The 16675-nt window shown below is 50.2% G+C and overlaps 1 protein-coding gene across 2 annotated transcripts in view; it reads left to right on the forward strand.

Moving 5' to 3' along the window:
- The window catches only part of LOC142558612 (agrin-like), a 521743-nt gene that overhangs the window by 381179 nt on the left and 123889 nt on the right, over positions 1 to 16675 (forward strand). For both annotated transcript variants that reach the window (XM_075670788.1, XM_075670789.1), the window contains exons 10-11: positions 14012 to 14408; positions 15108 to 15496. In XM_075670788.1, coding sequence (XP_075526903.1) covers positions 14012 to 14408; positions 15108 to 15496 — 786 coding nt within the window. The remainder of the gene's footprint in view (positions 1 to 14011; positions 14409 to 15107; positions 15497 to 16675) is intronic.

The raw sequence follows: 16675 nt of genomic DNA on the forward strand, positions 1-16675 counted from the left end.
GGTGAAGGTGGGGAAGCAGAGAGTGCGCCTGGCCCTCACTGTTCCTGTACCGCACCGAAAACTTTCTCGTCCGCTTTCTGGCACGTCGGCGTCGCACAAGTAAAGAACAAAGAAGTATTATAGTGTTCAGAGTCACTAATAGCTCCTCGTCCTTATCCTACATGCCTGTGCGTGGCCGGCAGTGGCGAAACACAGACACTTCCAATGAAACACGACATGGACAGAACGGAGAGTCCGTTGTCACGAGAACTATCGAATGGAACGAGACAACGCGGGACCCCACGGGCCGTTGCCGCGTGCCGCAAAACGCGACTGTGGACTTGCGTGCGCGTGTCTGCCGCGCGGGCGCTTGGCGCGCGCGGCGTGTCGCGCGCGTTTTTGTCGCTAGTGTGGACGCACCTTTAGACGCAGCCTCCGGAATGAGGCAATGCTTAAAGGGCCGCTCATCGCCACGTTGATAGTTTTGGCTGGCATGGCAAATTGTCAAGGGCTGCTCGAGTAGCGTTTGAGTGCGCATTTTTTTTTTCGGCTTAGTAAGGACACAGACGCAGCGAGATGCTGTGAAGCAATGTTGCACGGTGGCGAGCAAACCTCCTTGCAGCAGAGGCGCTTCCGTTTTCTCAACCAGAGTCGCCAGTAGCATTTCATTCTCCTACATTGTAGGCGAGCGCAAACGTGACGTTGTGTCACGATTTCAATGTGCCTTTTTTCTTTCTTGGGGTGAGGCATATTTCCGGGGCTGGTCTTCTTGTGCCCAAGTGTCTTTTGAAGACCACGGCTCACACGTGGTCTCTCCTAGCGTGGCGTCCCGACTGTTTCGAGAAGAAGAGTGCGCTGCTTTTTAAAGTGAAACTATCTTTGCCTCTTCTCCCGACACCTTACTTTCCGGGCGCTGTGATGGTCTTGTTGGGCTTTTTGCTGGGCTTCTTGTAACACCACCAGATGACGCTCGCCTCAGCCAGAGCGATCTAGGTATGAGGTGCTCCGGAGTATGCGAAAAGCTGTAATGGTTCCGGGACTTCTATTTGGAAATGCTGTTGTTTGCTTGAAGTGAGGAGCACAATAAGGACTCGACAGCAACCAAAGGTCACTCAGCTGCCTCGATTTGGGTGCTCACAAAAACGCTACAAATGAAGCTGTGCAGGGTGATATGCCCTGGACAAATTTTGAAGTGAGAAAAGCCCAGGGCAATATTGATTTTGAACAACGATAATATATATATTGAAGATAATAAATGGGCCGCTGGAGTGTTCGCACATTTGTACAGGAAAATCATTGATTTACACTTGAGGAAAGGAACTACGAAGCTTACTGCAAGCATGCGACTGGTATCGCGAGTAACATGGCAACAAAGAATGTACAAACGCAAAGTCATAGAGGCTGAGACAATCTCATCGGTGGCGGCAATGGAAAAAAGAAACCTGCTTTCAGTATCTACCTAAGAAGAAATAACCAAATCAGGAAAGAAACATTTTACGATAGCTCAAATGGAAGTTCTTTATTTTTCGAAGTTGGATCACTATGCATTAGAACGCATACATATAAAGCGAGATACAACAAGGAAGAAGAAGCATGTGCTTGCATCGGTAAAGCTGGAGATACGATGGAGCATGTTTTATGAGAATGTAAAGATATCTGAGCAGTGGTCAATTTAGGCACCTCTGGCCTCCTTGATACCCTTGAGTTCAGCGAGAGCAGGTGGAAAGTTAGCATGTCCGCAATAGAGATTAGTAAGAGGTAATTGGAAGTTTTCTGTCAGATAAGCAAGGAGATCACAAACAATGCAGGCGTACAAAAACAAAGTTCTCTATAGTGATTACGAAAGCTTGGTGCGAGAAATTGTATTTTTTTCTGTTTTTTGTTTGGTTGGTTTGTTTCTTATTAAATGTAGGTAGGATATGTAGAACATGGCACGGGCCTGATTTTGCCGCCCTGGGGCATAAAACTTGCCCGAACCGGGCAAGTTTTATGAAGCCTAGGCCCAGCCTGAGCCCCTAATTTTAAGCCAGGGCCCACCCCGGGCCCGTGTCGCTAAGCCCGGGCGTTCATTAATACACTTAACGCCGAGTGTGCATGGCCAAGCCCGGCCTGTAAGGGAGAAAGAGTATGTTTTTACTTACTGATTGTACCGTATGTGTCGGCCACACCTTCTCGAGGACTAATCACCTGTATTGTATGAGCAATAAAAATTTGGAAGGCGCTGAAGCTTCGTCTTAAAGAGTGGAATGCATTTAAAGAACCCGGATGGCTTCTAACGTTTCTCGGCAACTGCAGGTTATGTAACCACAATCTTTACCGGAAAACGCTGGCGGTGAACGCAAGGCCCGAAACTGAGCTTTCCGATAGAAATGTCTCGTGCGTGGGTCGATCCCGGAGGTCGTGCACCGCCGCGCCAAAAAAAGAGTATTCTATCATTTTCATATTTCTGTTATTGTTTCACACTTTTAATGTATAAGTCTGAGAATATTTACCACGAAAGGCATCCACTGTCGGTGTTTTGGTTCATGACATTTGTTTGTGTGCTGTTATTCTCAAAATTCCAAGGAATTATTTCGTCAAGAATGGAAGAAGAGGTATAAGCTAATTTAGTGATAGCTTGGTGCGGCAATATAACCCGCATGTGCCCCATGTCATACAGCAGGGCGTGACATGTACATATACCTAATATCTACCAAAATTTTCACTCACGGACAACTCCGTCAACGCCGACACCGGATTTCCTGCTACACGGGGCCCACAACGCTATCGCGTTAAAACCGACATCTTTATCCGATGCCAACATCAGTGATTTGGCCAATTGCCTGGGCTTTTATGTTTTCGCTGGTGCACATGCATGCACATTGATCGTACGATTTCGTCATATGAAGCCACTTATTTTAGCATTCATATATATATATATATATATATATATATATATATATATATATATATTGTCACGTGGTAGTGACGGTGAAGAAAGAAGCAGTACGGTGGAATACAAAACTAGCTTTTATTGGGCGAACCTGTACCCAGAAAACAGGCTACACTTATAGCACAACGATAGCGGCGAACACGGTCGGCGATCGTCGGAAATCTGATCAGCAGGTCAAGCGCGTCGGCTTTTATAGAGCAGTCGTCGAATGTTCCAGACTAATCGTTTGGACCCGCGTGCCTTCCACAATGTTCTACACCATTCGCGTTACGCGATGGAATCAGATAACACAAGGTTCGGCGACAACAGACAGCCGGGTAGAAGCATCGATAACTTTCCAGTAACGTCGGATACATGCAGGCGCGTCCCTCGCTGTGCGATTACATTTGTTAAGCGGCGAAACGTGGTCGCCCGATAAAGATAAGTACACGTATCAATACCCCCCTCTTAAAAAGCATCGACCTGATGCTGCAAACAAACGAAGGTAATAAACAAAAGCACTCGTAGCAAAGAAAAGAACAAAAATGGCGAAGTTTGTCAGCGTCCGTAAAAGGGTTTAAGGCGCACCACGTGGACCACTTCAGATCGTGCGCGGCGCCCATGTGAATGCGAAATGCCGTCAGGCACGACCTCATAGTCCAGAGCGCCAATACGTCGGATGACCTTGTAGGGTCCGAAATAGCGTCGGAGTAGTTTCTCACTGAGTCCTCGTCGGCGTATCGGGGTCCAGACCCAAACACGGTCGCCAGGTTGGTACTCGACGAAGCGTCGTCGGAGATTGTAGTGTCGGCTGTCGGTCCTCTGCTGGCTCTTGATTCGCAGGCGGGCGAGCTGTCGGGCTTCTTCGGCGCGCTGGAGATAGCTAGCGACGTCAACATTCTCTTCGTCAATTACGTGCGGCAGCATGGCGTCAAGCGTCGTCGTCGGGTTCCTGCCGTAAACCAGCTTAAACGGCGTGATCTGTGTTGTTTCTTGCACCGCCGTGTTGTACGCAAAGGTTACGTACGGCAGGACCGCGTCCCACGTCTTGTGTTCGACGTCGACGTACATTGCTAGCATGTCGGCGAGGGTCTTGTTCAGGCGCTCCGTGAGACCATTCGTCTGCGGATGGTAGGCAGTTGTCCTCCTGTGGCTTGTCTGGCTGTACTGCAGAATGGCTTGGGTGAGCTCTACTGTAAAAACCGTTCCTCTGTGGGTGATGAGGACTTCTGGGGCACCATGTCGCAGCAGGATGTTCTCCACGAAAAATTTCGCCACTTCGGCTGCGCTGCCTTTTGGTAGAGCTTTAGTTTCAGCAAAACGGGTGAGATAGTCCGTCGCCACGACGATCCACTTATTCCCGGATGTTGATATCGGAAACGGCCCTAACAAATCCATCCCAATCTGCTGGAATGGTCGGCGAGGAGGTTCGATCGGCTGTAGTAATCCTGCTGGCCTTGTCGGTGGTGTCTTGCGTCGTTGACAGTCTCGGCATGTCTTGACGTAACGGGCGACGTCAGCGCTCAGACGCAGCCAGTAATACCTTTCCTGTATTCTCGGCAGCGTCCAGGAGAATCCGAGGTGCCCAGCGGTTGGATCGTCGTGTAGGGCGTGCAGTATTTCTGGACGCAGCGCTGACGGTACAACAAGCTGGCAGCTGGCGCGGACTGGTGAAAAGTTCTTCTTCACGAGCAGGTTGTTTTGTAGCGTGAACGAAGACTTCCCGCGCTTAAATGCCCTAGGGACAACGTCGGTGTTCCCTTCCAAATACTCGACGAGGCCTTTTAGCTCCGGGTCGGCTCGTTGCTGTTTAGTGAAGTCTTCCGCGCTTATTATCCCAAGGAAGGCGTCGTCGTCCTCGTCGTCTTGCGGCGGGGGATCGATGGGGGCGCGCGATAAGCAGTCGGCGTCGGAGTGTTTTCTCCCGGACTTGTATATTACCGTGACGTCATATTCTTGTAGTCTGAGGCTCCACCGCGCCAGCCGTCCTGAAGGGTCCTTAAAGTTAGCTAGCCAACACAGTGCGTGATGGTCACTGACGACTTTGAATGGCCTGCCATAGAGGTAAGGGCGGAATTTAGCTGTAGCCCAAATGATGGCGAGGCATTCCTTTTCAGTCGTAGAATAGTTGCTTTCCGCTTTTGACAGCGACCGGCTAGCATACGATATCACCCTTTCAAGTCCTTCTTTCTTCTGGACTAGGACGGCACCGAGGCCTAGGCTACTGGCGTCAGTGTGGATTTCGGAATCGGCGTCCTCGTCGAAGTGTGCAAGTACCGGCGGCGACTGCATGCGTCGTTTGAGTTCTTGAAATGCCTTGGCCTGAGGCGTTTCCCACTTGAACGCGACATCACATTTGGTTAGATGTGTTAGCGGCTCCGCGATGCGTGAAAAGTCCTTGACAAAGCGCCTATAGTAGGCACACATGCCAAGGAATCTGCGCACTGCCTTCTTGTCGGTTGGCTGCGGGAACTTTGCGATGGCAGCTGTCTTTTGTGGGTCGGGGCGTACTCCTGATTTGCTGATCACGTGGCCTAGGAACAAAAGCTCATCGTAAGCGAAACGGCACTTTTCCGGCTTCAGAGTGAGCCCTGATGACTTAATGGCTTCTAACACTGTCGCAAGCCGCCTAAGGTGATCGTCGAAATTTCCGGCGAAGACAACGACGTCATCCAGGTAAACAAGGCACGTCTGCCACTTCAGTCCGGCTAACACCGTGTCCATGACGCGCTGAAACGTTGCAGGCGCCGAGCACAGTCCGAATGGCATGACCTTGAACTCGTAGAGGCCATCTGGCGTGATGAAGGCAGTCTTTTCGCGATCTGTCTCGTCGACTTCTATTTGCCAGTAGCCAGACTTGAGGTCCATCGACGAGAAGTATTTAGCGTTGCAGAGCCGATCCAATGCGTCGTCTATCCGTGGAAGGGGGTACACATCCTTCTTCGTGATCTTGTTCAGTCGACGATAATCGACGCAGAAGCGTAGGGTTCCGTCCTTTTTCTTTACCAGGACTACAGGAGAGGCCCACGGGCTTTTCGACGGCTGGATGATGTCGTCGCGCAGCATTTCGTCGACTTGTTGCCTAATAGCTTCACGTTCTCGCGTCGAAACTCGGTAAGGGCTCTGGCGGAGTGGTCGAGCGCTCTCTTCGGTTATTATGCGATGCTTTGCAACTGGTGTTTGTCGAATCCTCGATGACGTCGAAAAGCAGTCTTTGTATCGTCTAAGAAGACTTCTGATCTGTTGCGGCTTACTCATAGGAAGACTTGGATTCACGTCGAAGTCTGCTTCGGGGATAATGCTCATCGGGGTAGATGCGGCTGAATCCGAGAGGACAAAGGCATTGCTGGTTTCCACAATTTCCTCGATGTATGCGATTGTCGTGCCCTTGTTGATGTGCTTGAACTCTTGGCTGAAGTTGGTTAGCATAACTTCCACTTGCCCTCCGTGGAGTCGAGCGATCCCTCTTGCGACGCAAATTTCACGGTCGAGCAGTAGATGTTGGTCGCCCTCGATGACGCCTTCTACGTCAGCGGGTGTTTCAGTGCCGACGGAAATAATAATGCTGGAACGCGGCGGGATGCTCACTTGATCTTCGAGCACACTCAAGGCGTGGTGACTACGACAGTTCTCCGGCGGTATCGCTTGATCTTGTGACAGCGTTATCGATTTCGACTTCAGGTCGATGACTGCGCCACGTTGATTCAGGAAGTCCATGCGATAAAGACGTCTCGTGAACACTGTTGGAGGATAACGAAGGTGGCAGGTTAAGTCCGGTCATGAATGGTAATTCTTGCCGTGCAGATTCCAGTCGGCGTAATGAGGTGTCCTCCAGCGGTCCGAATTTGGGGGCCCTCCCATGCAGTCTTAACCTTCTTCAACTGGGCGGCGATGTGTCCACTCATTACGGAGTAATCGGCCCCTGTGTCGACTAAGGCAGTGACTGCGTGGCCGTCGAGAAGCACGTCGAGGTCGGTGGTTCTTTGTCTGGCATTGCAGTTAGGTCGTGGCGTCGGATCACGGCTGCGTCGTGTTGAACTGAAGTTGGAACGTCGCGTCGTCAAGTCGTCGTTCGTCGGTGTTCCTTCGTCGACGCCGCCGTCCTGACTTCGTCGGGACGGCGGCGTGTCGCTGTTATGTCGTCGAGATCGTTTCTTCGTCGTCTTCGTCGGCGGCGGAGGATCTTCATCAGTTCGACGAACAGCAACCGCACCTCCATCGGTTGCTGCTTTTAGTTTTCCGGATATGGGCTCGCTGACTGGCCTCGGGCTGGGCCAGTGTATGGTCGGCGCTGCGGCGACAGGTAGCGGCCTGGTGATGGCGAACGCGATGGTCGTCGAGTGCTCCACTGAGTAGCGGCGAGGTAGTCGGCGATGTCACGAGGTCGTTCACCTTCCCTCGGGCGCTGTGCGTTGACGGCGAAGCCTCGCAATCCCAGGTCGCGGTATGGGCATTGGCGGTACACATGGCCGGCTTCGCCGCAGTGGTAGCAGAGCGGGCGGTGGTGGGGGGCGCGCCAAATGTCCGTCTTCCTCGCGTAGGTGCGCTGGGCGACGGGTGGGTGTGCTGGCGGCGGCGGCGGTGGACGACGGAATTGCGTCGTTGCAGGGCCCTGGCGTGGTCGCGGAGGGGGACCTGGACGGCGTGCGCCGGCGGCGTATGTCATCGCTTCTGCCTGGGGCTGCGGTAATTGTGGTTGCAGTTCAGGAACTCCTAGCGATCGGTGCACCTCTTCTTTCACGATGTCGGCGATCGAGGCCACTTGAGGCTACGACGATGGCAAGACCTTGCGCAGTTCTTCGCGCAAAATGGTACTGATGGTCTCGCGTAGATCGTCCGTGGCCAGTGATTGAATTCCGGAGTAGCTTGTTGGCTTGGTGCGTCGGTCGAATTGCCGGTTCCGCAATTCCAGTGTCTTCTCGATGCTCGCCGCCTCACGAAGAAACTCGTCGACGGTCTTCGGTGGGTTTCTTACCATACCGGCGAAAAGTTTTATTTATCTGGCCTGGACTCTCCCGTACCGTGCGACGTTATCTCGCTGCTTGCGAGCCATGCCAACGGCTTAAGAAGCCTGCTTTGCTTCCGGCTGAAACCCTGCAGCCAATTAATATACCCACCGAATCGATTTGTCGTGTTGGCCTCGACCTCTTAGGCCCTATCCCTGCCTCCAGAGTTGGAAATAAGTACACCGCCGTTGCAACGGAATATTCAAGCCGCTATGCCGTCACTCCAGCAATCTAGACCAGTTGTGCTACCGACGTCGCGGACTTCCTGCTCCAAGACGTCATTTACACCATGGAGCTCCTCGGCAGCTTCACACCGACAGGGGCCGCTACTTTTTATCCCTGGTTATTGAAGACCTACTTCGATCTTGTGCCACGAAGCACAAGTTACCGACAGTATACCATCCTCAAACGAACGGCCTCACTGAACCCCTGGACAGAACACTTATAGATATCCTCTCGATGTGTGTCTCCTCAGATCATCATAACTGGGACGTTGCGCTTCCATTTGTGATATTCGGGCACAACTCGTCATGTCACGACACAGCTCTCTACTCCCCCTTCTATTTCCTCTTTGGGCGTGACCCGACATTGCCTTTTGACACGCTCTTGCCAACTACGCTCGCGACGTTATAGCTACAGCCGCCCAGGCATGCCAAACTGCCCACCGTCGCCTTTCTGAGTTGCAGGCAAGAAGGAAGTCTCTTTATGACAACCGTCATCGTGATGTCAAGTTCTCTGCTGTCAACCAAGTCCTCCTTGGGACTCAGACTCGGAAGAACTGCTCTCCCGGTACCCTGGCCTTAACCGCGTCGTCCGACAGATCAGTGATGCGACTTATGATAAGCTCCAGCGTATGCTTCCCCGTGCACAACTTGGCCACAAATTCCTATATGAATAGAAGAATCAAACCCTGGCCCTCCGTCCTCAGCAGCTGTGAAGCAACTCACCAAGGCGGCGGTCCGACCTGTGACACAGCAGAGGGTGCTAAGAGTCCCTGGATCCAGGCAGGCCGCCATTGGAATCTGAACCTGGCAACGTTCAACGAAGAACGTTATCTAGTGAGGCGAGTCTAGCAGTGCTATTGGAGGAATTACAGGGCAGTAAATGGGATATAACAGGGCTCAGTGAAGTTAGGAGGACAAATAAAGCATATACATTGCTAAACAGCGGGCGCGTCCTGTGCTTCCGGGGCTTAGCGGAGAGACGAGAGCTAGGAGTAGGATTCTTGATTAATAAGGATATAGCTGGTAACATACAGGAACTCTATAGCATTAAAGAGAGGGTGCCAGGTGTTGTTGTGAAACTTAATAAAAGGTACAAATTCAAGGTCGTACAGGTAGGTCTACGCGCCTACATCCAGTCATGATGACCAGGAAGTCGAAAGCTTCTATGAAGACGTGGAATCGGCGATGGGTAAAGCCAAAACAAAATATACTGTACTGATGGACGACTACAATGCCACGGTAGGCAAGAAGCAGGCAGGAAACTAGTCAGTGGGGGAACATGGCTTAGGCTCTAGGAATAGCAGGGGAGAGTTATTAGTAGAGTTTGCAGAACAGAATAATATGCGGATAATTAATACCTTCTTCCGCAAGGCGAAAGTGTACGTCGAGGAGCCCGAAATAGACTTTGTACTCTACGCTAACCTTGTTGTCGTACAAGATATGCATGTGCTCGGCAAGGTGGGCTGCGATGTCCATAGGATGGTAAGAACTCAAATTAGCCTAGACCTGAGGAGGGACCGGAAGAAACTGGTACATAAGAAGCCGATCAATGAGTTAGTGGTTGGAGCTAAGTAGAGGGATTCCGGATCAAGCTACAGAACAGATATTCGGCTTTAACTAAGGAAGAGGTCCTTAGTGTTGAAACAATGAACGGCGATCTTATGGGCATCGTTAAGGAGTGCGCAACAGAAGTCGGTGGTAATTCTGTTAGGATGCCAGTAAGCTATCGCGAAAGAGGAAAGATCTCACCAAGAAACGCCAATGTATCAAAGCCCCTTACCCTACAGCTAGAATAGAACTGGCAGAACTTTCGAAGTTAATCAACAAGCGTAAGACAGCTGACATAAGGAACTATAATATGGATTGAATTGAACATGGTCTCAGGAACGGAGGAAGCGTAAAAGCAGTGAAGAAGAAAATAGGAATTGGCAAGAATCAGACATATGCGCTAAGGGACAAAGACGGCAATATAATTACTAATGTGGATGAGATAGTTCAAGTGGCTGAGGAGTTCTATAGAGGTTTACACAGTACCAGGGACACCCACGAATATAATGGAAGAGAGAATAGTCTAGAGGACTTTAAAATCCCGCAAGTAACGCCGTAAGAAGTAAAGGAAGCCATGGGAGCTGTGCAAAGGGGGAATGCCGCTGGGGAGGATCCAGCAGCAGCAGATTGGTTGGATGGTGGGCAGACTATTCTAGAAAAACTGGCCACCCTGTATACGCAATTTCTCATGACTTCGAGCGTACCGGAATTTTGGAAGAACGCTAACATAACCCTAATATATAAGAAAGGGGACGCCAACAAACTTAAAAATTAGACCGATCAGCTTACTGTCCGTAGCCTAGAAAGTATTTACTAAGGTAATCGCAAATAGAATCAGCAACACCTTAGGCTTGTGTGAAGCAAAGGACCAGGCAGGATTCCATAAAGGCTACTCAACAATAGACCATATTCACCCTACCAATCAGGTGATAAAAAAATGTGCTGAATATAACCAACCCTTATATATAGCTTTCATTGATTACGAGAAAAAAATTTGATTCAGCCGAAACCTCAGCAGTCATGTAGGCATTACGGAATCAGGCTGTAGACGAGCCGTATGTAAATATACTCACAGATATCTAGAGCCGCTCTACAGCCACCGTAGTCCTCCATAAAGAAAGCAACAAAATCCCAATGAAGAAGGCCGTCAGATAGAAGATATGATCTCTCCAATGCTATTCACAGCATGTTTACAGGAGGTGTTCAGAGACCTGGATTGGGAAGAATTGAGGATAAGAGCTAATAGAGAATACCTTAGTAACTTGTGATTCGCTGATGAGATTGCCTTTCATAGTAACTAAGGGGACCAATTGCAATCCATGCTCACTGTCGTGGAGAGGCAAAGCAGAAGGGTGGGTCTAAAAATTGATCTGCAGAAAACGAAAGTTATGTTTAACAGTATCGGGAGAGAACAGCAGCTTACGATAGGTCGGGAGGCAGTGGAAGTGGTAAGGGAATACATCTACTTATGGCAGGTAGTGACCGCGGATCCGGATCATGAGACTGAAATAATCAGAAGAACAGAAATGGGCTCGGGAGCGTTTGGTAGGCATTCTCAGATCATGAACAGCAGGTTGCCATTATCCCTCAAGAGAAAAGTGTAAAACAGCTGTGTCTTACCAGTACTCACGTACGGGACAGAAACCTGGAGGCTTACGAAAAGGGTTCTACTCAAATTGAGGAGGACACAACGAGCTATGGAAAGAAAAATGCTGGATGTAACGTTAAGGGATAAGAAAAGAGCAGATTGGGTGAGGGAACAAACGCGAGTTAATGATATCTTTGTTGAAATCAAGAAAAATAAATGGGCATGGACATGGGCAGGATATGTAATGAGGAGGGAAGATAACCGATGGTCATTAAGGCTTACGGACTGGATTCCAAAGGAAGGGAAGTGTAGCAGGGAGCGCCAGAAATTTAGGTGGGCAGAACCAGGCTGAAGATATATATATATAATATATATATATATATATATATATATATATATAAAGAAACAGGTTTCACGAGTGGGCAACATAAAATAAATGCAGAAGAAGAAAGCGCCACCCCTTGCGTCAGCGCTAAAATATTATGATCGTGTCGAGGGAAATATTGCAGGTGCCAAACCAATGCCAAGAAAATTGTTTGATGAGCGGTTTATTGCATGATTTATTTTTTCTCCGACACGGAAGCAATGTTTGTTCTTTGGAAAAGAAAGAAATTCGAACTTCACCTGTTTTGCTCTTTTATTGTGCTAAGGAATACTAAGATCCAGCGCTTTCGATGTGTCTCTTCAGCGTTACACAGAATGCCTTGAACCTTGGAATGCATAACGTTCGAAATGCAAAATAGAAGTGAGGCGTGCAGACAGGACACAAGAGTAGAGAAGGGGACAACACGAACGTCCACTTCTCTACTCTTGTGTTCTCTACTCTGCACGCCTCCACTTCTATTTTGCATAATGAATCCTTACCAACTAGCTCAGCTTTCGTTCTAAGATAACGTTCGCGTATGCTGGAAGGCCTGACTTAGGCCCATTAATGAGTGGGCCTATGTTCGGCCCCGGTCCATGGCTTCAATCCCGAGTCTGGCCCGGGTCTGCAATCTCATGCCCGAGCACGGCCCAGTCCCGCGGCTTCAAGCCGGGGCCTGGCCCAAGCCCGCCGAAAAACGCTTCGGGCGGCCCGACCCAGCCGGCAGGCTGGGCCGTCCCCGGGCACTTGGGGCAGCGCGAACCTGGGCAGTGTTCTAGGGCATTAGGCAAAATAATAACAAGAGCGAGGTGGCGCAACCCACCACCCCGTTTCAAAGGGAATGTTCACAGCATCCATCCATCTATCCATCCATTGTAGGGCCTTTCAAAAGAAAATTTGAAAGTGCATAAACACTAGCGTGCCTAGTTCCCTATTTTGGTATATGGGACGGAGAAATGCAAGACAAAGAAAAACGAAAGAGCATTGACGATTTCGAGGTACATGCGCGTACATTATTTGCCGCCGCTTACCCCAAGAAATATACCAGCCATATTCCACTAGCCTCACGTAAGTTACAGACGTTCTAGATATATTTATTGGCAGTGTTCTCGTGATGGAACGGGAAGAATGTATTAGATTCAAGGGAAAACGAATACATTTAGTCAGGCAGAAAGGTCACTGCGGGTTAATGCGCTCTGCCGTCCTCCCGAACTGGGGAAGGGGAAGAGCTGGGCTGGATGGATGCCAACACAAATAGATGTGCGAGTGTACTCTGCCGAAGAAGCGGGAGTGTTATAGCGCTGAGTGTAGTCCAGTGTCTTGCGTAAATTGCAACGATGACTGTGCTGTTCTTGCAGCGTGGCGCCAAGACTCAACATGGAGTTCGTTCAGAATGGTCAGGTTTATTCGCTTGCTGCTGTAGCAGTCTGCAGTGCAAGCTGGTTAGACTCTAAATATGCGAGCGTGCCTCTCTGACACTGGTAGTTTTCACTTCCAATTACATCAGCACACGTCAGCCGTTAAGGCCTATTTCGTCCATCCAGCTTGTGTGCCATTGTCTCAGTTTCGGCGTATAGCGATAAGAGAGAGGTTTTGCTCATAAATGATAAACCAATATGTGTTAGTAATTCCTAAATCATTACTATTTGGCATTCTGTCGTTAGAAATAAAGAAAGCTCGGCAGTCATAATTAACTTTCAAAGGGACGGACGAAAATTCAAAATGTGTAAATGCTGAGCCTCCTGAAGGCGATAATATACAAAGTATCGCGGCCTTTATCATAAAGAATTTTTACGCTCAAGTGCACGGGCATTTAAAAAGTGCAGCAACAGTATAGGCTGCCACAGCATATTGCGCCAATGAGGCCTTGCAGCAATTTCTGCTGCATATTTTGTTACATAGCCGCCCTATGATCTCGCCTTAGTCATTGATGGCAGTAAATGTTTGCGCGTGTATAACTAATGAGCTTCAAATTTTTCGGCCTTCTAGTCTGTAGCACTTGCAATTCTCAGTGATGAACCAATCATTTGCATCCAGTCTAAACGAAATTTGAGAAGGAAAGGTTTATCATTTTTCGCAAGCAGGATTGATATGTTAAAAAGGAGCGTTGTATTTCATTCACCCTCGCGTTCTTCCTCGTTTAAACACGCAATCTTTATCAGAAGCTGAAACAAAGCGTTCAACGACTCGTTTAGGCCTACTTCCCTCGCTCGATGGCACGCACGTGCAATAGATTCAAAGTTCTTGCGCCCGGTGACATCGGGCGCCGCAGTATTTGGCGTCCCCAAGGTGACATGACGGGCGCGAGCTACAAGCCGTTCTGGCAGGGATCTCGAACATCCCGGACGGGCGAAACGAAAAAAAACGGAGGTGCGTCGTCGTGTCACGCAGGGCATGAAGTGCACCGAGTGCACGGATCCCAGGGCGCTGCTGGGCAGCCACGGTTGTGCCTCAGCTTCTGCGCCTTCGCCGCCATCCACTTGCGAGCAGTGCACGGGCGGACCAGAGGAAGGCGGGCCCGTCTGTGGCTCGGACGGCAACACTTACGCGTCGGCCTGCCAGCTGCGCCAGTTTGTGTGCCGTCTGCAGCGAAACTTGACCGTGCGCAGTCCTGGGCCCTGCGAGGAGGCTCCCGCGTCACCTACGGCAGGGCCCGTTCGGAGGTCGACGGTCCACAGAGACGCCGGCGTCGACTCCGAGTTCCAGGGTTGGTTCCAGGGCAGCCCAGGAGGCGACCCACTGGGCGGGTTCCCGCCGCTAAGCACGCGACCAACGGCGGCCACTGATGGTGACTGGACCCCTTTCTTTCTTGATTGGCAGAACCAGTTGAGTTTATAGCCGTGGCGCCATGTGGTGATATGCACAAGCTTTGCGTTGCAGTCAAATGCATCCCTGTGACGAGCGCATTTTCGAAGCTTTCATCCTGACAACCACTTAATTCAACATGAACAGGTGTGGCATACCGTATCAAGTACTAGACGATCCTAAATGTATCGCCGCAAATCTATCCCCGCATGTGTATCCCCGCCGATTGCCACGTCATTTTTCTTGGTGGTCAAATATCTCTGGCAACTGGCGAGCCATTCTGTTTCGCAGTATTAAAAATGCATGAATGAACGAATGAATTAGTAAATGAACACACAGACTGTCAAAACACGAATGCAACTACGAGTGCCGGAGAGCTCAGTAGAATCTTGTGTATGAAAAGTAGACGTTATTTTAATATTCAATACTACCAAAGAGCGAATGCATGCAATTTAGCAGAGCTTCGTAATATAAATCAAAGTCACGAACCATTCCGCAGAAAGGATGGATGAACCAGCAAGTTAACTTTTTCTTAGAATAAACAAACTGAGGAAAGATGTCCACGTACTTATAACGGTTCGGTGCAGCACGCCGCCCTCACGTACGGCAACGCCTTATCAATGCTCAGGCAGAAATGATCCACCCTGCAGCAGCAATTGAAATACACTCCTCTGTAACGCAGAACCCCAGGAAGGCCGTCCTCCCGTCGCTGGCACCGAGGAGGAGGAGGAGGACATCCGTGGTGACGAAGAGCGAGCGCCGCCAGAGTCCCCGCCACTGCAGCCGCTGCGCGTGCCCCAGTTCTCCGGCCGCTCTTTCCTGGAGCTGCACCGGCTGCAGGCCTACACGGGTCTCTCGCTCGAGCTGGAGCTGAAGGCGGACGCGCCAGATGGGTTGCTCCTGTACAACGGCCAGACCACTTCGGGGGCCGGGGACTTCGTGTCGCTGGCGTTGCGAGACGGGCACCTCGAGTTCCGCTACAACCTCGGCTCCGGACCTGTGCTGCTGCGCGCACCCAAGCCGCTCACCATGGGTCGCTTCCACCGGGTGGTGGCGAAGCGTTACCTAAAGGTGCGTATATTCTACGAGAAGATGCTCACCGCCGATAATGGTAGGCCTCCTAATTAGCTAAAAAGTAAACCACATCAGCATAAGCCGTTCCTCGAAACAACCATGTATAGTACCCGTACATATGTGCCAATCTCGTGACTACGGATTGTTACTTGCAGTCTCTGCACTCACTCTTTAAGAGGCGCAGTCATGACCTTTCGCATTTTAATTCATTTACAGCGCGGGTTCTCCTCGAGCCATGCCAACAAATGAAACCAATTAATCCATGTTAAGTGTGCCTATGCTAACGAAAACACTCCTCGGGTCTGCTGTGCGTCTAATTTCGAGATGAGCACTAGTATTGTGTACTTCCTTTCGTCCTTCGTACGGGTTGCGCTGCCCACCCATAAGAACATGTTCAATCACCAACACGCCCAGCTGGCCGTGTTAAGAGCAGTAGAGTGACAATCCCCGATCGAAGTAAGACGATAATGTCACGTGGTAGTAACGGTGAAGAAAGAAGCAATACGGTGGAATACAAAACTAGCTTTTATTGGGCAACCCTGTGCCCACAAAAACAGGCTACACTTATAGCACAACGATAGCGGCGAACACGGTCGGCGATCGTCGGAAAACTGATCAGCGGGTCAAGCGCGTCGGTTTTTATAGATCAGTCGTCGAATGTTCCAGATTAACTGATGGGACCCGCGTGTCTTCCACAAAGTTCTACACCATTCGTGTCACGCGATGAAATCTGATAACACAAGGTTCGGCGACAACAGACACGCGGATAGAAGCGTCGATAACTTTCCAGAAACGTCGGATACATGCAGGCGCGTCCCTCGCTGTGGGATTACAGTTGTTAAGCGGTGAAACGTAGTTGCCCGATAAAGATAAGTACACGTGTCATTACCCCCCTCTTAAAAAGCATCGACCCGATGCTGTAAACAAACGAAAGTAACAAAGAAAAGCACTCGTAGCAAAGAAAACAACAAACTAAAGGAAGTTCATCAGCGTCCGTAAAATGGTTTAAGGCGCACCACGTGGACCACTTCAGATCGTGCGCGGCGACGCTGTGAGTGCGAAATGCCGTCTGGCACGACCTCATAGTCTAGTGCGCCAATACGTCGGAAGACCTTGTAGGGTCCGAAATAGCGTCGCAGCAGCTTCTGACTGAGTCCTCGCCGGCGTATCGGGGTC

The sequence above is a fragment of the Dermacentor variabilis genome, chromosome 9 (genome assembly GCF_050947875.1).
Source record: "Dermacentor variabilis isolate Ectoservices chromosome 9, ASM5094787v1, whole genome shotgun sequence".
In the NCBI taxonomy this organism is placed as follows: domain Eukaryota; kingdom Metazoa; phylum Arthropoda; class Arachnida; order Ixodida; family Ixodidae; genus Dermacentor; species Dermacentor variabilis.